The sequence below is a fragment of the Miscanthus floridulus genome, chromosome 13, assembly GCF_019320115.1.
Source record: "Miscanthus floridulus cultivar M001 chromosome 13, ASM1932011v1, whole genome shotgun sequence".
NCBI classification, from domain to species: Eukaryota; Viridiplantae; Streptophyta; class Magnoliopsida; order Poales; family Poaceae; genus Miscanthus; species Miscanthus floridulus.
Window position 1 is genome coordinate 72,630,921 of NC_089592.1, and position 22,847 is coordinate 72,653,767.

The window sequence follows — 22,847 nt, forward strand, 5'->3', positions numbered from 1 at the left end:
GTGTTTCTGCGAGGGCTTACATTGGAAACAAATATTGTTCCTATTGACTATTCTGACTCTCCCTCCCCTCCAACGTCCGTGTCATCGGCCTCAGTGACTCACCGCCGCTAATCTTGGCCCCAGTCATCAGTCATGTGCCGTCAGCTCACTCCGATCGCGCGCTCGCGGGAACGGAGAGAAAAGTCCACGGTCACCCAATCCGGCAATCCCTAGCAGCTGCGAAACTTGCCCGTGGACCCGACCCGACCCGACCACCAAAACGTCCCAGCCGGCCAGGACGCGAGGCCACGTACTCACGTGGAGCCGTGGAGGCGAAGCACCCTGTCCCGCCGCTCGCGTCACTCCCCGGCTCCATTCCCCCGGAGTTTAGCCGAACTGCACCCTCGTTACTTATCGATTTGCAGCCCCCACCAGGCATCATTATCTTATTATTGGTACGCACGTGCTTGGCTACTTCCGTCAACGATATCATAGCAGTGGATGCATTGCCACACGGGAACACGTGTGTGTGTGTCTATATATATATATATATATATATATATATATATATATATATATATATATATATATATATATATATATATATATATATGCAGCTAGAATAAATCAGAGAGGGGTGCACTTGCCTTTGTGAGTGTGGAAATTTGAGTTGTAACCATGGTGAAAATTCAATTGTAGTATTAGTTTTTATTTTTTCTGCCACAGCCATCAAAGTATCTTCGCCACTGGATTCTTGCCACCATTGCTAAAAGAGTCGTCAAATCTATAAGGCCACGTTTGCTTCTTTTATAATCCGTCTTTTTTAGTCGGAACAGTGTTTTTCTCTCACAACAAATCAGTCGGAACAATGTTTTTCAGCATGAACAGTGCATTTTCATACCAACCGAACAGGGCCTAAGTGTGTTGTTGTTAGGTTCAGGAGTGGTACGTTACAAGTTTTCATAAAATCGAAACGTCTTCTATACTCACCATAGATCAAGAGTTACGTTACAACTTTAGATAATTTGACTGTCTTTATACTTAGTCCTTGAGTCCTGAAAAGAATGCAATTATAAGATTCATATCATTCAAACAAGCTCAAGTTTGACCAACTTTATAATAAGTTATGTTAATATTTATATCTCCAAATAATTTTATTATGAAAATATATTTCATAATTAACCTAATGATACTTTTTTTTTTTTATCATAAATGTTAATATTTTTTATAATTTTGGTCAAAGTTCAAATTATTTTTTCCGCAAAAAAGTTTAAATTATTTGATTTCTTGAAAAATAAGGTTGCATTTTTATTGTAGACAGAGGGAGTATTACTTCCATCTATGATGAATTGCATGGCCATCCATCACAACCGCCATAATTTGAATGACACCCACTTTCATTCCACCTCAAACGATATGGATATCAAACCTGATGTTGCTCTTTGCATCATCTATATATGAGAAATTCCTTGGTATATATCGTAAGCAAAATGGGTTAATGGTATTTGGGACCTAGAACTTTATAATCACATGTTATAATAACAGAGTCAAATGAAAAAAATAGGTTGTATAAATAAAAAGAAAGAATAATAAATACAGTAGTTAATGACAGAGAACTCTATGCTTCCAACCTTTTTTTTAACTAAAAAAACATTACATTTTCATGAGGCAAAGATAGCTACCACAGGGATTTAAACCGGTGGGGTTTTAAAGGGGGCATAGCTAGAAAAACACCATCCTGAGGGTGAATTCTGCGAAACGTCCCCCAAAGGCTTGGCCCGGGGGTCACTGGACACTGGGTCAGCTGCGCTGGAAAGAGAAAACAAACAGAATCAGTATTTTAATCCTTGGATTTTGCTCTGTTTACCACGGTGTGCCGAAAACGCCCCTGGCCTTTCTTATAGCCCAAGCCACCCCGTTCTTCCTCCTCTCATCTACCTCGAAACTTTCCCCAATCCACTCCAATCCTCCCAATCCCCCGTCGCCTCTCCCAACCCTAGCCCGCGCCGCCGCCGCCAGCACTGCTCAGGTGGCGCGTACATGACCCACCCTTCCTCGTCGTCGTCCTCCGCCCCGCCGCCGCCACCGCCACCGCCCGCGGCGGCGGCGGGGGCGGCCGAGGCCACCTCCCTCGCGCCGGGCTTCCGCTTCCACCCCACCGACGAGGAGCTCGTCTCCTACTACCTCAAGCGCAAGGTCCTGGGCCGCCCGCTCAAGGTCGACGCCATCGCCGAGGTCGACCTCTACAAGCTCGAGCCCTGGGACCTGCCCGCCCGCTCCCGCCTCCGCTCCCGCGACTCCCAGTGGTACTTCTTCAGCCGCCTCGACCGCAAGCACGCCAACCGCGCCCGCACCAACCGCGCCACGTCGGGAGGGTACTGGAAGACCACCGGCAAGGACAGGGAGGTGCGCCATGGGCCCAGGGTCGTCGGGATGAAGAAGACGCTCGTCTTCCACGCCGGACGCGCTCCCAAGGGCGAGCGCACCAACTGGGTCATGCACGAGTACCGCCTCGAGGGCGACGACGCCGCGGGGATACCGCAGGTATCTATCTATCTATCTATCCCCGACCCCCTTCTTGCTTGCGTGTTACTCACACACTTCACAAGTCCGTTTCATCATCATTTATCGAATTGTACTATTGTAGTGTGTTTCCTATATATATGTTAGTCATAATACTCTTGATTGTTGCAATCTTCTGTTAATAAGAAAACGAAATTGCGTCCCACGCGGGTATCTGACTACATGATAGATAGATTCGGTGGGAAATGAGTTAGATTAATATTACGACCTTTTACCTGATGATTACTCAATGAAAGTGGACCCTTTTACCTGATTCCAGTGAGAAATGAGCATGTGTGGATTGCAATGCGAATTTGTAACCAAAGGGCTAAATTTACTTCTTTTGACACCACTGATTGTACTCTTACAAATGCACTGTTCTTAGTACTGACTGATTTCTAAACTTGTTCGTACAGGACTCGTTTGTGGTGTGCCGGATCTTCCAGAAAGCTGGCCCAGGTCCTCAGAATGGGGCACAGTATGGAGCGCCCTTCGTTGAGGAGGAATGGGAGGAGGATGACGCAGATGTCGGTTTGCTTCCAGTGGAGGGTGATGCTGCTGTTGACCCTGAGGTTCCTCGCACTCCTGTGGAGATCCCTGGTGCCTTGGAGAGAGGCTATCTTCAAATGAGTGATCTCATTCAGGTATGGTTGCAACAAATCAACTTGCATGATGTTTTTTTTAATAAAAAACTGCCAGTGTTTCTGTACATAGAATTCAATTTGATGTTCATATTTAGTCTAAGTTGTACTTGTAAGCCATCAAAACGTGAAGATAATAAAAGAAGGGAGGTATATTTGCTGTATCTCTGAAAGCATTGCATTGTTTTAGTTACTGAATGGTACCTGAAGAAGCGATAGATATTGTAAATCTCATTTTCATGGGGTAGCTAGTGCTCCTAGTTGTATGAATTATTCTCATATTTCTTCTGTTTGCAGTTATGTAGCATCTTTGTTCCTTTTCATGAAAGCCTTTGTTATGCACTGAATAATTCCATTCCATCTTAGAACATGCAACTTTTATGTTTGAAGTACACATCAGGACCTTTAGATTGAAGCATTGACTGGATTGTTTGAATGACCTACTATGTGCTGTACTACTACTTTCGCCATCTATCATTCTTAAAGCCCTGGTACCTTGTTTGATAATACGCTGCTTTATGGGTAATAGGCAGTTGCTATGGATATTGTTATTTACCTCTTGAATGGTTTTTTTGGGTTCTATAGGTGGGTTAGAATAATTGTTTGAAGGGCACCTTTCCCGTTCTTATGTTGTTGTTAAGTCGGATTTTGGTTGTCTAGTATCAGAATTTTCATCAGTTGCTTCCGGTGTCTGACTAAAGTTTTTTTTGAATGTAATAGCAGGAGCTCTGCCTTTCAATTAAGAAGAATAGAATTGGCCTAGTTTATAAGGGAAACCAGGCCTGAAAACCTTAGAGAGGCACAGATTAAAACACAGAAAAAACCTACAAAACCAGAACACAATAGCCCTGACGACTGACCCACTGCAATCCAATTACACACAGAGGTAACACACAAACCAACGGTGCCCACCGCATGTCCTCATCGCCGAGCTGATCACAAGCAGCAAAGAGCAGCTCCGGCTTCCCATGGTGAACAACAGCCAAAGGCCCTGACATCCTCCTGCCTCCTAAAGTAAAAGGATGCTAAAAATATGCTAGTATAAATGTGATTTTTTTTTCTCTTAGCCCATTTCTCTAGGATAACAGTTGATGTAGATCTGCACCTTTTCTCTTAGCGCACTTCACTAGGATAACAGTTGATGGCTTGTAGTCCATTATAAGATTCATGTTCTTCTCATTGTCCAAAGAGACCCACAGCTGTGGAATGTACCTTGTCAACAGAACATGACTCGTCACACCTTACATCATATTGATTAATCATGCACCTTGCTGTTAACAGGTTTGCTGGATTTCCTTCTGCTTTGGTATTTATGTTGTTCTAACTTGTATTGACGAAATTCTATCCCATGCTGTGTAGCAAGGAGCCAAGGACACTGACTTTTTTTGTCGTTTGGCATAAACCTTACTTTTTCTCTCAGGATTAGGTAGCAAGTTGTATGAGATCACGACTACAAGAGTCATGATATCATAGTATTCATGTCTGAACATTAAAAAGGTTTGGGATTCTGTGTTGTCATTTCCATCTTTAACTGCGTGGTGTGAACTCCACATCATGCTTCTTCAACGTAAAAATGAGCTTACTATCCATCCATGCAGTATTTCTCTTTTTTTTTTCTGTAAATTATGACACATAGGTGATCTTTTTTTGTTTACTCAATTCATTTTGATATTGGTATCAAATTTATACATCCAAGATTCATGGTTCTAATTATGTCGTTCTTTTCTTTTTCAGGGTTTCGGTGATCAAAATGGAAATGGTACACCTACTTTGCCAGTTTCTGATACTTCAAATAATAGCAACCATTCTGAAGATGTAGATGGAAATTCTGGGGACATTTTAAGTGACCCAAACCTTGGCGCTAATTTTCTTCAGTATGTTGAACCAGGGGAGCAAAATAGTTTAATGCTTAATGGGAATATCATATCAAATGCCAATGCTGGAGATTTTTTAAATAATTCCAGCCCCAGTGATGGGTTCCTAGAGCTGAAGGATTTTGCAGATGCTGCAAATCTGGATTTCCCTTTTGGCAATGGATCAACCATCTGGCCTTCGGATGGTTGGGCATGGAAAACACCTGATTCAGCGGAACCTGTAAATGGAGCCAACGATGAGATACCTCCACTCCCTGATGACCAGACTTTCCAGCCAGATGAGCTGGAACAACTGTTGCAATCAATACAAGAAGATTCCCGTTTGGGCTCAAGTATCATTGACCCCTCACATTCTTCTGTGACAAATTCAGTTCCGCCTGAGGATGATTCTTTGATGTTCTATGATGCACCCTTCGATTCCACCATGTGTGATGATGGGTTTGGACAGAATGGAATTCTTGGCTCTGCAGCAACCAATCTATCTGGCGTTGGCATGGTGGATGATGGTATGCAATACTTCGATGCAATGGATGATAATTTGTTTAATGATATTCTGGGATCCATACAGCAGCCAGCTGGTAGCAGTTCCTATTTTAATGGCCCAGTCCTTACCCAAGAGGTATGCTATCATTTGAAGCAAGGGACGTAGTTGCTGTGTTTGTTTCAGACCATAGATATGTACTGGTGATCACCCAAATTTTTTCTACTTTTACAGGTGAACAATACTATGTATACATATAGTCCAACTCAAAAGGTTTTAGAACCTAATTTTGTAGTTGGTGCCCTGTCGTCTGCTAGGTTACCTGAAGCTGGTAGTCAGTTAAATTGTGTTGTTTTACCAGGTAATCTTATTATGGAAAATTACAATAGGTCCGCTTTATCTTGATCTATGATGGATTGATGGAAAAGGAGCATTTTTTGTACATGTTGCACTAGATTCTTTTATGTTAGATGTATTTAATTATCCTCATTGAGCAAGATTGAAGTATAAGACGATTTGTGTTGTTGAGAGAATCTAGCTAAATCTTGCTTACATGGGGCAGGGTTGTATACAGCTGGCATGCAATTTCCTAATCGTTATCTTTACACCTGTAAATGGACATTGTTGACAAGTTTTTTGTGTTGTGTTCCACAGATGGTCAGGCTAAGAGTAGTACTATCGGAAAGGGATTTGTAAAGATTTTGGATTCGATCTCCGCTCCCCCAGCTTTTGCAGGAGAATTCCCAGCTAACCACCGCAAATCCTTGGCTCATATTTCTGGAGCACGTCCCAACACACTCCATGTTTCTGCTGAAGTGATCCGCATAGGAAGTTTAGCTGTTCCTTCTGGCGCAGACAAGTGGGCTCTGCAAAAGGATCAAGGCATGGAGCTGCTATTCTCTGCAGATTTTGAGCCTGATACCCGTATACACTGTGGCTGCAACACCATTACCGCGGTGCTGCGTGGTGGCTTCTGCCTTTTCTTCGTTTCAGCAATAATGCTCTTAGTGAGCTACGAGGTGGGCATGTGCATCTATGGCAAGTAGCAGCCTGGTATTGGATTAAGATAAATCTCATGACATTTAGGTTAATCCTGTGTTTTGAGTCAGACTCAACTGGGGCCTTTTGCTAGCTTTTAAGTGTATTGCATTGCATGACATGGACCTGTGGGGTGTTTAGCACTAGCAGTACCATTTTGCAGCTCGAGAGCTAATGGTGTATGTATGAATTAAGCGCTATTTAGTTATAGTATGCAAATTGCCTCATTGGTGTGTTATGATGCCATTTGCCATGCTTCTGGTTGTAGTGGACAATAAAGGCGTTCGGCTGGTATAGTTCCAGCTTGTTTCAGCTTATTCTCTCTCACAGAATACTATTCAATCATCCAAAACCATCCAAAAAACACTGTTCTGGCTACCATCCGAACGCAGAGAATGTTAGTGCAAAATCCTGTATATATATTTCAGATCCTCCATGGGAATCATGATGCTTTTGCAGTATAGTTGTGCTGGTGTTTTGAGTGTTTGGTTTCAAAATGAATATTCATCGTGTTGCACGACACATATGTCTGTTCACAACGATGAGTGCAAGTTGTGGCTAAAATGGCTGGTTGGTTCTGTTTGTTTTGCTTCTGTTCTCGAGTTTCAGCTATCGTCTGTGTTTTCGCCAGGAACTGTACTAACATAGACAAATGCTTTCCACTGCTATTGCTTCTGAGCTCTGTAACTAAACTACTTTTCTCCTGGTAGCATGGTATCTTCCGGAAGATCACAAAATGCATCCCCCTGCATTGCACAAACAAAAGAACAAGCTAAGCCAATCCTTTCCGGCACGATCTCTCTTCTTACACGCACGCATCGTTAAGCAAAAATGCGTCACTGTGGCATACCTCTCCTGTAAGATGGGCAACGCATTTCTTCTCAGCAAGCAATTCAGCTTCACTCTGAAATATTACAGGGTCAACTGTTAGGGTAAAATCTCTATGCTGCTTATATTCTCAGCATATCAGTGACGGCAGTTCCTATAGCCCTTACCTTTTTAATCCGTTCCCAGAGAAAATCGTCCATTGACACGTCAGTAGCTAGTTCGTAATCACCGTCACCCTGTTGGAAGAATTTTATGATCATCGGAGTGGTACCTTATCTTAGGACAAAAATAATCAGGACAATTTGATTAGTAGATCGTACCTTTGATCTGCATGGCATGCTGAACACGATATCCTCTGCTATGCCATAAGGATTTCCAGTCGTATAAACCTGTGTTTTTTTTTTCAATCGCCTTTTGCATTAGAGGAATGCCGAAACAAAGCTGTGATCAATTCAAAGGCCTCAAAACTTACCCCTGTAGAGAACCAGTCGCCTTCTGGGGTAGGAGTTACAAGGGATTTAATAGCATCCACTATCGAAACAGCGGTTGATGCGGCTGAAGATCTGCCCCATTTTTGGATGAGCGCACCTCCACGCTGTTTAGATATAGGAACGAAACGAATTATGGTACAACCTTGACTTAATTTCTCGAGTAACATACAACTCCAAACGTATTGCGAACAGGGAGAGGCGCATACCTTTTGAACTGTCATGGTGAACTCTTCTTCTAACCACTTGGAATCCTCAATGACTTCTTTCACTGGTCTCCCATCAATTTTGGCATTCAAGAAATCAGGAACCTACACAGGGAAGTAAGTGCCAACCATCAGTGAAGAATGTATCTGCAAAATAGTCTGCTCATTTAGTTTATAATCAAATCTTCACCTGAGTTGTCGAGTGGTTCCCCCAAATAGTCACGTTTGATACTTTGTCATAAAATACACCTGCTTTTAGTGCTAGCTACAAAAGGAGATTGTGTGTGATTGCTTAATCTGTTCTCCTGTTGGGAATGGAAGGACGAGACATAAGAAAGGTTCAACGTCAGTCACCTGGCACTTTGCTCTATTTTCATCCAACCTCGTCAGTGCATGAAAGTTTTTTGCTGGTATGTTTGGAGCATTTTTCAAGCAAATCAACGCACTGCATCAAGGGCAAGCCACAACTAAGACATGGTGATGGCATAAAATCGTTAATACTTGGTGAAAACATACAAGTGTCCGTACTTAGTGTTACAGGGATTTCCAACAACTAAGACTTTCACGTTCCGCGAGGCCACGGCATTAAGTGCTTTCCCCTGACACAATTCAAAATTTCAGATCATAACAAGAATACAGTTACTCTGTCGTTTTTTGTGCGCTTCACTCAAATTTATACTTGGTTTCTGCTTTACCCAAATTTGTACTTGGTTTCTGGTTTTGGCAATTTGCAGGTTCTATGCTTAGGAATCCTTCAAATTTGAGGGTGAAGTGTCAGAAATGCTTATTGGCACCCCTTCCTGGGAGGGTTTCTTACAATTTCATGGCATAGTACTTGAGAAGAAACGAGGAACAGAGTGCAAAAGAAACCTGGTCAGCAAAGATTTGGCCATTGATATCCAGCAACGCAGCTCGCTCCATGCCGGGACCTCGGGGCTTAGCACCAATAAGAAGGGCCCAATCTACATCTTGAAAGACCTCATAAGGATCTATACCAATGCTGACTTCCCTGAGCAATGGATACAGCGAGTCCTCCAGTTCCATAGCTACGCCTGCAGTTGCAGTTTTTGAGAGCACATGAGGAACAAGTGATACATATTCACTGTCACAGTAATCCATTGATTGTAGGGGTAGTTTGGAACTTAAACTATGTACTAGCAAATATGAATTGATTCTTCTTCTCAAATAGTAAGGCAGAAAGAAGAAATCTTTCACCTTCGAGAGCTTGAAACGATCTTTCTGAGCCGAGTAACTTAAGTGCTATTGGTTGGTCTTGTCCGAAAACCTCACCGGAGGCGAGCTGAATTTTTCGTGTTAAAATGAATGGTCAACAATACAATACTGCATCTCTATAGAAAACATGCAGAGTCAGTAAAAGACTACTTACTTTGAACAGCAGGTGATTTGATATCATCCCAGCCGCGCCTGAGACAGCAATGTTCACTAGCTTCTTCCACGACTTGGTCTTGTCTTCCTGTGTCCCAATCCATTCAACGGCGTGGATGACAGATTGTTAGTACTGTATTATGTGATGATACAAGCAGCATAAAAACTAAATTAAGTCAAGAAATGGTATGAACGTCAATTCAGGAGGCGTTAGACGTCAACACCATCTTGCTGTCTGGCAATGAGAGCGCTTGATCACGCAGCTAGAGGTGCGTGCAGTGCAGCGCTCTCCATGACGATGGCATTGCACCCTGCTCTTTCGTTTGGTGATCTGCACGAAATTTATATGTGTGCTCGCTGTCCAGTGTCGTAGCCAGTGGCGAAGCTAGAGCAAACCAGAGGCAGCAGAAGAAGCCAAGCCGATGGACCATGTGAGGCTGAAGGACTCACCGCCTTGAGGTCGTAGATGTTGCAGAAGACCCCGAAGCACTCTTTCCGCGACGCCGGCGCCTCTGCCGCGACCACCGTCGCCACGCCGTCCTGCACCTGCCTGTGTGTTCTCATCAAACGTATACGGCTAGTCAGCCGATCGAGCTGCTGGCACGCATTCATGTGTCCACACACATCGGGGGGTTAGGCGTGAGCTGAAACACGGTACTGCTCACTTGGCGGCGTCGACGGAGCATCGGACGGTGGCGAGGCGCGGGCGGCGGACCTGGGCAGAGCGACGGCGCGCAGCGCCGGCGCCGGCACCGAGAGGGGCCGGCACAAGGCCCGACCCGGCCCCCGCCGGGGAGTAAGCTGTTGAGAGGCCCATGGAGGAGCTGGAGCTGGAGGCTGGAGCAGAGGAGTGGATGGATGCTGGGCGTGCCGGATGGATAGGAGTAGTTGTATGCAGTAGCGCGCGAAGGAATTGGATTGGATTGGCGGCAAGGCGAGGCGGACCGCCCGCCGCGTGACACGTGGCACGACGGCGATTGTTCGGCAGCTTGTACGTCCACACTCCACACGTCTGCTATCCTGGCGGTTCCTCAGAAGGAGAACAGTGACAAGTAAGTCATTTTTTTTCAAAAAAAAAAAAACAAAAAAGAACTGGAGAATCTCAGGTTTACAGGCAGCATTTTTCTTTTTAAAAGACTCATTGACAGATTTGGTTCCCTTTTAAAAAGAAAGCCACACCAAAACGAAGGCAAAAAAAAAAAGGTTATTCTCCCACGAGAATCTTCGCTAGGTGCATTGAGTCTGTAAGTCTGCCTCCTCATCTTTTCAAAGAGTGTGATGGTACAACTTCACATCGTTACAAAGAACCAACGATTCGTTAAGCTGCAGTGGCAAAATTTTGGCGAAGTGTGAGATCTTTGGTTTGAAGCCATGCAAAATGTAGAGACAGTGCTTAAATCACATTATTTTTTTTACTAATATGTTAACCCTGTATGTCGATGAAGTTGCTAGCATTGAAACATAACCGATATGGGTGTTCATTTGTACAATAAATTACAAGGAATACAGCCGTTTAGATGCATTAGAATTTAGAAATCTGAATTAACATTACGGTATGGTCATGTGGTATATAAATTAAAAAGACCATTTTGTTTGGCTTGGCCTAAATAGGCCGCTAACACGTCATAGTGGAAAAAGGTGTTTCTGATGTAAAAGAGAAAAAATAGAGCTCTAACCAAACTATAGTTTCACAAGCAATTTGCTTTTGCATGGTAAGTTTTTCGTAACACTTTAGACCCTGCTTCGGTTTTCGGCTTTGTTGCACACTGAGGACATGACAAGGCTCTCTACCTCAAAAAAATTGTTTGTTTTCTATATAATGTCGGATGAAGATGATTTTTATATAAAAATCATAACTTTCATGAAATCTACAAATCTCTAGTATCAAGTTTTTTTTTTCATTTGAGGTCATTATGATGCTAAAAATAATATAAAGTTTCAGCGGTATATTAATCGTGTATCGGGGCTTCCCATAAGCCTTGTGTTAAATGCATGTGTATCAACTTCAATACACATGTGTTGAAGTGGATTGGAATGGAGTTTAGTTTAATTCCACTCCAATCCACTTCAACACATGTGGATTGAGATGAATACATGCACATCCAAACAAGGCCTTAGAAAAATTATGTCTTTCTTGTATGATGTCAAATAAAGATATTTATATATGAAAATTAGGAAAGCCAAGGTTGTATCATGGGTTCTTTGTTTATGCATCGCACACGATGCGGTGGCGTCGGTTCGCCTCGCCGCGTTGGGTTCCCTAGGCGCGTATTTGCATCGCTTCGCCTGGGCGCGTGCGGTTTTATCATCAACCCAATGTGTCGCTGCGCTAAATGTTGGCATAACAACAAATTGCTCAGCGTTGGAGAACGACGAGAAGATTAGCAGAGGAACCACCTCATAGGCCTCAGTTGGGATTGCCACAATACAACGGTCACAGCTCCAGGAGGCGGTGATTCGGTGGCGAAGACAGAAAGGAGAAATATGGGAAAAAACAGAGTTACAGTACGATTGTAACCGCACATACAACATGTTGTAACTATAAAATAACACAGTTGTAACTGAATGTGAAGGGAAAAAAAAACAGAGTTACAACACTTGCATATGAGTGGAGACGCAACCAAACCTAAGATTGTAACTACATAAAATCTCGACAGTAAATACTATAAAAAAGAGTTGTAACTCAGCCGGATCACATGAACTCCCTAGAGACGCTAACTCATGAGATTCAACGTCGTTTCAGTAATGAAAATGCTTTCCCCTAGAAAACAAAAAGAGTTGTAACTCAAAAATGGAAGCGCAACACCGGCGCAGAAGCGGTATGGCCAAAAAAACAAAACGATCATAAAGACGGTTCTGGAACGGAAACAGTCCATATTACCTCCCATAACTTTTACGAAAGTCTGCTTTTTCTCCTTGAACTTTAAAACCGAGTAAACCACCTCCCTCGACTTTTAAAATCATTCGTTATACCTCCCTGACCGATTATAAGCGGTTTTCAAAAATGGTTTTGTCTTTTTCTTTTTTATTTACTAGGTTCGTACCCGTGCGTTGCTATGGGACAGCTAAACTTTTATACTAAAAATACACGGATCACATGTTAAGATAACAATACCGTGAAATTAAATACCGACGTTAAAGTGACATTTAATCCAAAAAACAAAGTTCATGAAATTAACACAGTCACGGAGAGCGCAGCGTCGCAGGTTCACAAACTTTATTGTACAGACCTTTCCGTGATGCGGCTAAGATAATGTTTTATATCACATGAAGAAATATCGGATATCCATTTCTTTCGTGCGTCAATAAATCCACGTTCAAGTTCCACCACACCTCCATACCATCATATACACAAGTTCGAGTATATATATAAACATTAGTGCCTGTCTGTCTGTGACATGGATAATACTGTGTGCCTTCAAAAATATCTCACAAAACCTTAAAACAAAGTATTTTTTGCTCATCGTGCGTTGCTACGGGTTTCAAAATCCACACAATCCTATATAATTTTCAGCTAACACATATAAAAGAAATATCTTATGTGCATCCTGGTTTCAATTTAAGTTTAGACATGGGTAACCGAAACACCTTGTATGATCAAACATCTCGCAAACAAAGGTTGTAGTTTAATTTAGCTAAGTGCCCCTTGTAAGCTCATGATTGAAGACTACCATCAACACGTAAGATGTAAGCTAAATTGTAAGGCTATTGACATATATTGGGAGAAAGGTGTGCTCGAAACAGCAGATACAGCAAAGCATAGATCTAAAGTTATAGCAAAAAAATTGTACTAAAACATACTCCCTCTGTACCACTGTACTTGACGTTCTAGCAGTGCATTTATGTGACTACATTCATTGTACGTCTTATGTACCAGGACAGAGCCGGCATCCAGGTTCAGGGAGTTTTCGTTGTATCAGGTTGACAGCTACAACGTCTTCTATAATGAGACAGAGAGAGTATCATATTATATGTTCACTATGTAAATTTATTCATGTGGAGTCAAAAAATTAGATTTTCCATTTTATGACTTTTTTATGATTTACTATGATTTTTCAAACTTTAAGCCGAAATAAATAAAAAAGAAAAAAACAAAACTGTCTTCAAAAACCGCTTATAACCGGCCAGGGAGGTAAAACGAACGGTTTTAAAAGTTCAGGAGGTGGTTTATCTGGTTTTAGAGATCAAGGAGGGAAATCAAACTTTTACAAAAGTTAAAGGAGATAATATGGACTTCTTCCTTCGGGCGCGGAAGCAGAACCACGGCCTCGTGCATGGCCCAATTAGGAAAGCCTAGGTTGGGGCTGGCGTGGGCCCACGGCGGCAGCATGTGCACAAGACAGACAGCCGCTCTGTGCAGGTACAATATATATATATATATATATATATATAGGGAGAGGCTATTCAGTAGCCGGCTACAAAATAAGTTATTCTGTAGCCACCTCCATTTACTATAATTTTATATACTAATTTACCATAATGTCAATACATATTTACGATAGTTGGGTTACTATAACACATGGGGATATTTACCATAACGTTATATTAAACCACTTAGTAAGGAGTTACTATAATCTTGTAAATTAATATAGTAATTATCGTAACTCAAAGTGGCTACAGAATAAGTTATTCTGTAGCCAGCTACAGGATAGTAGTTCTATATATATATATATATATATATATATATATATATATATATATATATATAACTACCATGTAGCTGGCTACAAAATAACTTATTCTATAGCCATTTTGAGTTACGATAATTATTATGTTAATTTACGATATTATAGTAACTCCATACTAAGTGGTTTATTGTAACGTTATGGTAAATATCTCCATGTGTTATAGTAACCCAACTATCGTAAATATGTATTAACATTATCGTAAATTAGTATATAAAATTATCGTAAATAGAGATGGCTACGTAATAACTTATTTTGTAGCTGGCTACTGAATATACTCTCCATATATATATAAGTAGTTGCAAACAGCTGTTTCTCTCAAGCAGCTGTTTCTCTCAAGTCTCAGCTATCGTATAGACAAATGCATCCCCTACTATTGCTTCTGTAACTAAACTACACTTCTCCTGGTAGCATGGTATCCTCCGGAAGATCACAGAATGCATTCCCCTGCATTGTACAAACAGAAAAAGCTAAGCCAATCCTTTCCGGCACGATTTCTCTCTTTTTAAGCTAAAATACATCACAGTGACTTACCTCTCCTGTAAGATGGGCGACACATTTCTTCTCAGCAAGCAATTCAGCTTCACTCTGAAAATATTACAGGGTCAACTGTTAAGGTAAAATCTCTATGCTGCTTATATTCTCAGCATATCAGTGACGGCAGTTCCTATAGCCCTTACCTTTTTAATCCGTTCCCAGAGAAAATCGTCCATTGACACATCAGTAGCTAGTTCGTAATCACCATCACCCTGTTGGAAGAATTTTATGATCATCGGAGTGGTACCTTATCTTAGGACAGAAATAATCAGGACAATTTGATTAGTAGATCGTACCTTTGATCTGCATGGCATGCTGAACACGATATCCTCTGCTATGCCATAAGGATTTCCAGTTGTATAAACCTGTGTTTTTTTATGGCTTTTTCCATTAGAGGAATGCCGAAACAAAGCTGTGATCAATTCAAAGGCCTCAAAACTTACCCCTGTAGAGAACCAGTCGCCTTCTGGGGTAGGAGTTACAAGGGATTTAATAGCATCCGCTATTGAAACAGCGGTTGATGCAGCTGACGATCTGCCCCATTTTTGGATGAGCACACCTCCACGCTGTTTAGATATAGGAATGAAACGAATTATGGTACAACGACCTTGACTTAATTTCTGGAGTGACAGACAACTCCAAATGTATTGCACATACCTTTTGAACTGTCATGGTGAACTCTTCTTCTAGCCACTTGGTATCCTCAATGACTTCTTTCACTGGTCTCCCATCAATTTTGGCATTCAAGAAATCAGGAACCTACACGGGGAAGTTAGTGCCAACAATCAGCGAAGAAATGTATCTGCAAAATAGTCTGCTCATTTAGTTTATAATCAGATCTTCACCTGAGTCGTCGAATGGTTCCCCCAAATAGTCACGTTTGATACTTTGTCATAAAATACACCTGCTTTGAGTGCTACCTACAAAAGGAGATTGTGTTTGATTGCTTAATCTGTTTTTCCTGTAGGGAATGGAAGGACGAGACATAATAAAGGTTCAACGTCAGTCACCTGGCACTTTGCTCTATTTTCATCCAACCTCGTCAGTGCATGAAAGTTTTTTGCTGGTATGTTTGGAGCATTTTTCAAGCAAATCAACGCACTGCATCAAGGGCAAGCCACAACTAAGACATGGTGATGGCATAAAATCGTTAATACTTGGTGAAACATACAAGTGTCCGTACTTAGTGTTACAGGGATTTCCAACAACTAAGACTTTCACGTTCCGCGAGGCCACGGCATTAAGTGCTTTCCCCTGACACAATTCAAAATTTCAGATCATAACAAGAATGCAGTTACTCTGTCGTTTTTTGTGCGCTTGACTCAAATTTATACTTGGTTTCTGCTTTACTCAAAATTATACTTGGTTTCTGCTTTACTCAAATTTGTACTTGGTTTCTGGTTTTGGCAATTTGCAGGTTCTATGCTTAGGAATCCTTCAAATTTGAGGGTGAAGTGTCAGAAATGCTTCTTGGCACCTTTTCCTGAGAGGATTTCTTACAATTTGATGGCATAGTACTTGAGAAGAAACGAGGAACAAAGTGCAAAAGAAACCTGATCAGCAAATATTTGACCATTGATATCCAGTAATGCAGCTCGCTCCATGCCAGGACCTCGGGGCTTAGCACCAATAAGAAGGGCCCAATCTACATGTTCAAAGACCTCGTAAGGGTCTATACCAATGCTGACTTCCCTCAGCAATGGATACAGCGAGTCCTCCAGTTCCATAGCTACGCCTACAGTTGCAGTTTTTGAGAGCACATGAGGAACAAGTGATAAATATTCATTGTCACAGAAATCCAGTGATATCAGAGAGTACAACACTGGAAGTTAAGTTGTAATAAGGGCAGCTTGAAACTTAAGGTATGTACTCCCTCCGTTCCAAATCATAAGGCATTATAGCTTTTTTAGATACGTAGTTTTTACTATGTAACTAGACATAACATATATCTAGGTGCATCGCAAAAGTTATGTATTTAGAAAACCAAAACGACTTGCGTTTTGCAACGGAGTGAGTAGCAAATATGAATTGATTCTTCTTCTCAGGTAGTAAGGCAGAAAGAAGCAGCAGTCATTCACCTTCGAGAGCTTGAAACGATCTCTCTGAGCCGAGTAACTTAAGTGCTATTGGTTGGTCTTGTCCGAAAACCTCACCAGAGGCAAGCTGGATTATTTGTTGTGTGTTAAAATGAATGGTCAACATTATAATACTGCAACTCTAGATAGGAAACAAGTAGAGTCAGTAAAAGATTACTTACTTTGAACAGCAGGTGGTTTGATATCATCCCAGCCGCGCCTGATACAGCAACGTTCACTAGCTTCTTCCATGACTTGGTCTTGTCATCCTGTACATGTCCCAATCCATTCAACGGCACGGCATGGATGACAGATAGTTAGTACTGTACTATATGATGATATATACAAGCAGCATAGAAACCAAATTAAGTCAAGCAGTGGCGTGCAGTGCAGCGCTCTCCATGACGCTGGCACTCCACCCTGCGCTTTGGTTTGGTCTCTACGATATTATCTATAGAGGCCTAACGCAAGCTGTTGGTATGTGTGCTAGCTATCCAGTACTTAGGCCCTCCTCCTAAAAGTTTTAGGAGCTAAAATCTAAATAGAATTTGTCTAAAGAACCAAACACCTTCTCCAAAAAGCTTCTAAAAACTTTAGGAGGGGCAAAAAAAACTTTAGGAGCTCCGCCCCCTCCTAAAAGCTCCTAAAGTCTATCCTGGACCCCCACTACCCCTCCTTTATTGCCCTGTCCACTAAAAGCTCCTAAAGAGGAGGGCTGCATGATCTATTTACTAGTGCATTTATTGTTTTTAGTCAGTTTTAGGAGAGAAATCAAATACTCTTTTAGGAGGTTTTGATAGCCTCATAAAATCTCCTAAAACTTTTAGCTCCTACAAATTTTAGGAGCTTGAAACCAAACAAGGCCTTATACCCACACCACACGTCCAACGGTCCACACCATGACACTAACAACGCTGCTAGCTTTTTTTTTTAGAGAAAAGCAACGCTGCTGGCTTTGGGTGGAAAAGGGATTCTACTTTGAGTTCTGAGGCAAAAGGCAAAAGCCGATGGAGCATTTCAGCGAACACGGGGAGGGACCAGGGGAGGAGGAGGACCACCACCTGAGGCGGAGGCCGGAGGGACTCACCGCCTTGAGGTCGTAGGTGGTGCAGAAGACCCCGAAGCAGTCCTTCCGCGACGCCGGCGCCTCCGCCGTCGCCACGCCGTCCTGCACCTGCCTGCGGTTCTCATCAACGTATACGGCTAGTCAGCCTAGCTGCTGGCACGCATTCATGCATGTCCACATCCGGGTTAGGCGTGAGTTGAAATACTACTCACTTGGCGGCGTCGACGGAGCATCGGACGGTGGCGAGCAGGGCTCGGCGCGGGCGGTGGAGCTGGGCGGAGCGACGGTGCGCGGCGCCGGCACCAGGTGCGATCCGACCGGGGAGTAAACTGTTGAGAGGCCCATGGTGGAGCAGGAGCTGGAGCAGATGCTGGCCGTGCCGGATGGATAGGAGGCGAGGGGAGAGCTGCTGCAGCCTGCAGGGGAGGAGGGAGTGGAGGAGATTATAGCCTATGCAGTAGCGCGCGTAGGAATTGGATTAGCGGCGAGGCGGAGCGGACCGCCCGCCGCGGGACACGTCGCGCGACAGCGATTGTTCGGCAGCTTGTACGTCCACACGCCTGCTATCCGGGTGGTTAACACTGACAACGAAGTCATTTTCGTTGCTGGAAGGATGTGAAAGAAGTGGAGCATCTCAGTTTACAGGCAGCATTTTTCTTCTTAAAAGACTTATTGACAGATTTGGTTCCCTTTTAAAGCAAAGCCACACCGAAACTACTTAGAGAGACGGGGATATTGCAAAGGCAAAAAGGCTATTCTCCCACGATCATCTTCGCTCAGTGCCTTACTGCCTTTCCTCCAGTCCTTGCCAGGGCCTGAGTCTGTGCGTAAGGGGTGTTTTCTTTAGTCTGCTCCTAAAGTTTAGGTCACGTCTAATGTTTAGATACTAATAAAGAACATTTAATATAGATTAATTACAAAACCAATTATATAGATGAAGACTAATTTATGAGACGATTTTTTAAGCCTAATTAATCTATCATTAGCATATGTTTATTGTAGCACCTCGTTGTCAAATCATGGACTAATTAGGCTTAAAAGATTCGTCTCGCAAATTAGTCACAAGTTGTGTAATTAGTTTCGTAATTAATCTATATTTAATATTTCATGCATGTGTCTAAACATTCGATGTGACAAAAATTTTAGGAATGCCTATAGAAACCAAACAGGGTCTAAGTCGGCCTCCTCCGTCTTTTTAGAGAGTGTGATAGTACAACTTCTCATCGTTACAAGAACCAACGGTTCGTTTAGCAGCGGTGGGCCAAGTGTGAGATCTTTGGTTGAAGCCATGCAAAATGTAGAGACAATAGCCCCGTTCGTTTAGGTTTGCTGGGCTTATAAGCCATAGCTGAAAGTACTGTTGACTGATTTGGTGTGAGAAAATTTACTATTTGTTGGCTGATAAGCTATGACTTATAAGCCAATACGACCAAGTAAACAGGCTGAAGTCACTGCTTATAAGTCACATTATTTTTTTTGACTAATATGTGAGCCCTGCATGTCGATGAAGTTGCTAGTATTCGAACATAACCGATATGGGTCTTCATTTACAATAAGGGTGTGTTTAGTTGAGAGTTGAAAATTTTTGGGTGTCACATCGGATGTGTCGGAAGGATGTCGGGAGAGGTTTTTGATACTAATAAAAAAAATAAATTACAGAACTCATCAGGAAACGGCGAGACGAATCTAATAATACTAATTAATCGGTCATTAGCACATGTGGGTACTGTAGCACTTAAGGCTTTTCATGGACTAATTAGGCTTAAAAGATTCGTCTCGCGATTTTATCGAGAACTGTGCAATTAATTTTTTTTCGTTTACATTTAGTACTCCATGCATGTGTCCAGCATGCTCTTTTACTGGAGGAGGCAAAATTTTTTGGAAATTAAACAGGGCCTAAATTACAAGGAATACAACCACTTAGATGCATTAGAAATCTGAATTAAGATTACGATATGGTATTTTAATATATTAAAACAACATTTTGTTTGGCTTGGCCTATATAGGCCGCTAACACGTCACAGTGGAAAAAGGTTCTTTAAAGAGGAGAGACGTGTTTTGAAGATAGGATGTAAAAAGTTGGAAGTCACTGTTATAGGAGATTTTTAGTTTGTTTGGATGGAGATTTAGCACCAGGATTGGAGCTTAAACTAGCATTAGCTTTCTTTCCCATACAACTCTTTTGAATTTTTGTTCTCGGTAGCCTCACTGTTATTTGGTTGCATCTTGGGCTATATATATATACATTCATGCGTCAATGTAGAGGCCTGATTAGTTTTCTTTATCTAAAAATAACTTAGCAGCATATTAATCACGTGTCAGAACTCGTCAGCTTAGAGAAATCATATATCTTTTTTGTATGGTGGCAAAAAGATAATTTTTATATAAAAATTATAGCATTCGATGAGATCTATAAATTTTTAGTTTATTTTATTCTTATTTGTGGTCCTTTTTTTGTGTAAACTTTCATTTGAGGTCGTTAAAATGCTTCAAAAAGTACTATAAAGTTTCAGCTGTATATTAATCACGTACGAAGGCTTATCATCTTAGAAAAAAATATTTTTTTCTTCTACGTCGTTGTGTAAAGATAATTATTATATAAAAGTTGTAGTTTTCGCTGAGATCTACGACATTCTAGATTATGTTTTTTTATTTGAGTAAGAATCTTCACAACCTTAAATTAAAAAAACTTAAAATTAGAAAGTTGTAAAACTCGTCGACAACTACAACTTTACATGACGCCATACAAGAAGGATGTGATTTTTCTAATATGAGAAATCCTGATATGTGATCAATATGCTGAAATTTTATAGTATTTTTTTCGAGCATCTTAACAATCTTAAATGAAAAAGCCTCAAAACTAAAAAGTTGTAGACCTCCTTGAGTGCTCCAATTTTCATGTAAAAAATCACTTTTGACACCTGTCGATACGGGATCCACGGGATACCCCACAAGGAAGGGAGAAGATCTAGTCTAACTAAGATTTCTTTCCCTATAAACTTAGTAGTAGTATTATTCTGTAATCCTACTAGGAACCTCATTGTAAACCGATTAGGACTAAGACCTCCTGACTATATAAAGGACGGCGGAGTCCCTAGACAAGACAATGCAACACAACATCTTACAATCAATCCAACGCAAAGGCTAACGCCGACTGGACGTAGGGCTATTACTCGATCACGGTCGAGGGCCCAAACCAGGATAAATCGACTGTCTCTTGCGTTTACCGTCGAGTTCTGCATACGCTGAAGCCTGAACAAACTGCCCCGGGTACCCCCATGGCAGGCTATCGGTGGTGAAACATCGACAGCTAGTGTGCCAGGTAGGGGCTTTCGGCGAATTTGCATCCGAGAGCTCGACGGACCTCGACAACATGATCTTCTCGACGGGATCAACCTTCATCTTCGGTTCATGGATCTGCGAGGCAGGCGACAATGGCAAGCTCCAAAGCCGTCTCCTCGAAGATACGAATCACCATAAAGACCTTTCTATTTCGGCGACTACGACAGATCTTCTCGCCGGAAGATTCGCACAGCTCATGATGTCCGATCCAATTCAGATTTCGTGGCTTTGCACATCCGACTCAAACTCAGGCTTCGCATATGAGATGGAGTCTTTACCGAGTTCTTTCGAGAAACCAAGTTCTTTTCCGGCGGGGCTCCTGAGCGCGGCCTCAACCTATCAAGAAAATAACTCGGAATACACTCAGAGTCCTTTCAAGAAGCCGGGTCCTTTTCCATTCGGACTCCACAACATGACAAAATCTTATCAGGCACAGCCCGGAGGAACCCTCGATCCGGTGTTTAGAATGCCACTAAAAGGAGCCCAGGAAGGTCTCGTACTAACTATAACATCTCAAGACTGCATCGTCCACTAGCCAGGTTCTGTTCCTGAGGACAACGGTACCCAACTAGTCGGCACGACGATGACAACAATTCTACCCTACCAAGAAGGAGACTCGATCTGTGACCTTGAAGCCTCTACTAAAGTTATCAACAACTACGACAATGTGGAAACCGACGCCGATAATAGAACAATTCACGCACGAGAAGTATTCATGGTTTGCCATCCTCGATCACCATTGGTCCCCCCAGAAGCACCCGACATCAAGTCATCGGATGAATCTGAGTCCAACATATCACCCTTTATCCAGGGGCACGATGGTGAGACCGAGGATCAAAAGCAAGCCAGAGAAATAAGAAACAAATTGAAACAAGGATGCCAACGCCGTGCTAGGCAGCGCAAGGAAGCTTGGATCAAATATGGGTCAGATCTGGCCAAGTACAATAGAAGAAAATCATAACAAGAAGTCGAAGAAAGACGTGCGGTGAATACACCCTACAATAGGATCTGAGAAGCACTAGAAGAACTCGGAGCGACCTCACTTCCTGGTGAAAAACAGGAACAACTCCAGGACCTTCTCCGGTCAACAACCCTAAGGGTACACGATGGAGAGACCCGCTCGAGACTACCTGCCAGGTCAACGTCTCATAGACAAGAAGATCAAAATCAAAGGAAGTCTGCTTTCGAGAGACTCGGATCAAGTGGAAGTCACAATAGAGAAAGTAGAAGGGACCATAGTCAAAACTACCAAGTCGAACAACCAAGAATGACCAAAAGCAAAGTACCAATTCAGACAGCCCCACAGAACTACTCTCACCAAGACGATAGTTGGCTAGAAGGAGGACCTGAATCAGAATACACAGAAGCCGAAACACACGATAGATTCCCCTGTTTTGCGAACAGACTTGCTTCAATATGGCTACCTCACAAGTTCAAGCCATCCAACCACTCTAAATATGATGGCAAGACCGAACCAAGGCAGTGGCTCAGGATTTACTCGCAGTCGATTGAATTAGCCGGGGGAAACGACGATATCAAGACCTTATTTTTTTCCCATGGCACTGGAAACCATGCCCCTCCAATGGTTCGACAAATTAAATCTAGGGTCAATCAGAAACTGGGAGGACTTGCAAAGAGTTTTCTGTGGAAATTTTGTGG

The 22,847-nt window shown here is 42.3% G+C and overlaps 3 protein-coding genes across 6 annotated transcripts; 1 reads left to right on the forward strand and 2 right to left on the reverse strand.

The window, feature by feature from the left end:
* The first annotated feature begins 1,895 nt into the window (after positions 1-1,895).
* Positions 1,896-7,017, forward strand: LOC136498929 (NAC domain-containing protein 17-like). Of its 3 annotated transcripts, XM_066494625.1 has the most exons (5): positions 1,897-2,523; positions 2,958-3,185; positions 4,917-5,675; positions 5,772-5,898; positions 6,192-7,017. In XM_066494625.1, the coding sequence occupies exons 1-5, from the start codon at positions 2,020-2,022 to the stop codon at positions 6,581-6,583; spliced, it is 2,010 nt and encodes a 669-aa protein (XP_066350722.1). In that variant the 5' UTR covers positions 1,897-2,019; the 3' UTR covers positions 6,584-7,017. The 3 variants fall into 3 exon arrangements, with proteins under 3 accessions (XP_066350723.1, XP_066350724.1, XP_066350722.1); XM_066494626.1 differs by lacking the exon at positions 5,772-5,898 and having other exon boundaries at positions 1,896-2,523; positions 4,917-5,562; XM_066494627.1 differs by lacking the exon at positions 5,772-5,898 and having other exon boundaries at positions 1,896-2,523; positions 6,192-6,373.
* Positions 6,974-10,347, reverse strand: LOC136498930 (malate dehydrogenase [NADP] 2, chloroplastic-like). Of its 2 annotated transcripts, none has more exons than XM_066494628.1 (14): positions 10,149-10,347; positions 9,934-10,033; positions 9,485-9,571; positions 9,313-9,397; positions 8,968-9,149; positions 8,614-8,696; positions 8,452-8,542; positions 8,288-8,362; positions 8,101-8,202; positions 7,876-7,998; positions 7,724-7,792; positions 7,571-7,639; positions 7,426-7,479; positions 6,974-7,321 (listed from the first exon to the last, which is right to left on the reverse strand). In XM_066494628.1, exons 1-14 carry the CDS (start codon positions 10,298-10,300, stop codon positions 7,268-7,270), a joined length of 1,326 nt encoding a protein of 441 aa, XP_066350725.1. In that variant the 5' UTR covers positions 10,301-10,347; the 3' UTR covers positions 6,974-7,267. The 2 variants fall into 2 exon arrangements, with proteins under 2 accessions (XP_066350725.1, XP_066350727.1); XM_066494630.1 differs by having other exon boundaries at positions 8,626-8,696; positions 10,149-10,346.
* A 3,491-nt stretch (positions 10,348-13,838) lies between these two features.
* Positions 13,839-18,283, reverse strand: LOC136498931 (malate dehydrogenase [NADP] 1, chloroplastic-like). The gene is made up of 14 exons (XM_066494631.1): positions 18,059-18,283; positions 17,868-17,958; positions 16,963-17,049; positions 16,784-16,868; positions 16,259-16,440; positions 15,889-15,959; positions 15,716-15,806; positions 15,551-15,625; positions 15,363-15,464; positions 15,149-15,271; positions 15,002-15,070; positions 14,849-14,917; positions 14,703-14,756; positions 13,839-14,615 (listed from the first exon to the last, which is right to left on the reverse strand). Exons 3-14 carry the CDS (start codon positions 16,987-16,989, stop codon positions 14,562-14,564), a joined length of 1,002 nt encoding a protein of 333 aa, XP_066350728.1. The 5' UTR covers positions 16,990-17,049; positions 17,868-17,958; positions 18,059-18,283; the 3' UTR covers positions 13,839-14,561.
* Between the last annotated feature and the right edge of the window lie 4,564 nt (positions 18,284-22,847).

Excerpts from the sequence above, each read along its gene's own strand:
- LOC136498930 (XM_066494628.1), bottom strand. The coding sequence starts at position 10,300 with ATGGGCCTCTCAACAGCTTACTCCCCGGCGGGGGCCGGGTCGGGCCTT. Across the intron at positions 9,572-9,933 it reads ACATCTACGACCTCAAGGCG|GAAGACAAGACCAAGTCGTG; the intron begins GTGAGTCCTTCA and ends ATTGGGACACAG. Across the intron at positions 8,363-8,451 it reads AAAATAGAGCAAAGTGCCAG|CTAGCACTAAAAGCAGGTGT; the intron begins GTGACTGACGTT and ends CTCCTTTTGTAG.
- LOC136498929 (XM_066494625.1), top strand. The coding sequence starts at position 2,020 with ATGACCCACCCTTCCTCGTCGTCGTCCTCCGCCCCGCCGCCGCCACCG. Across the intron at positions 3,186-4,916 it reads AAATGAGTGATCTCATTCAG|GGTTTCGGTGATCAAAATGG; the intron begins GTATGGTTGCAA and ends TTTCTTTTTCAG. Across the intron at positions 5,676-5,771 it reads GCCCAGTCCTTACCCAAGAG|GTGAACAATACTATGTATAC; the intron begins GTATGCTATCAT and ends CTACTTTTACAG.
- LOC136498931 (XM_066494631.1), bottom strand. The coding sequence starts at position 16,989 with ATGATATCAAACCACCTGCTGTTCAAA. Across the intron at positions 15,272-15,362 it reads TCACCATGACAGTTCAAAAG|CGTGGAGGTGTGCTCATCCA; the intron begins GTATGTGCAATA and ends ATATCTAAACAG. Across the intron at positions 14,918-15,001 it reads GCATGCCATGCAGATCAAAG|GGTGATGGTGATTACGAACT; the intron begins GTACGATCTACT and ends TTCTTCCAACAG.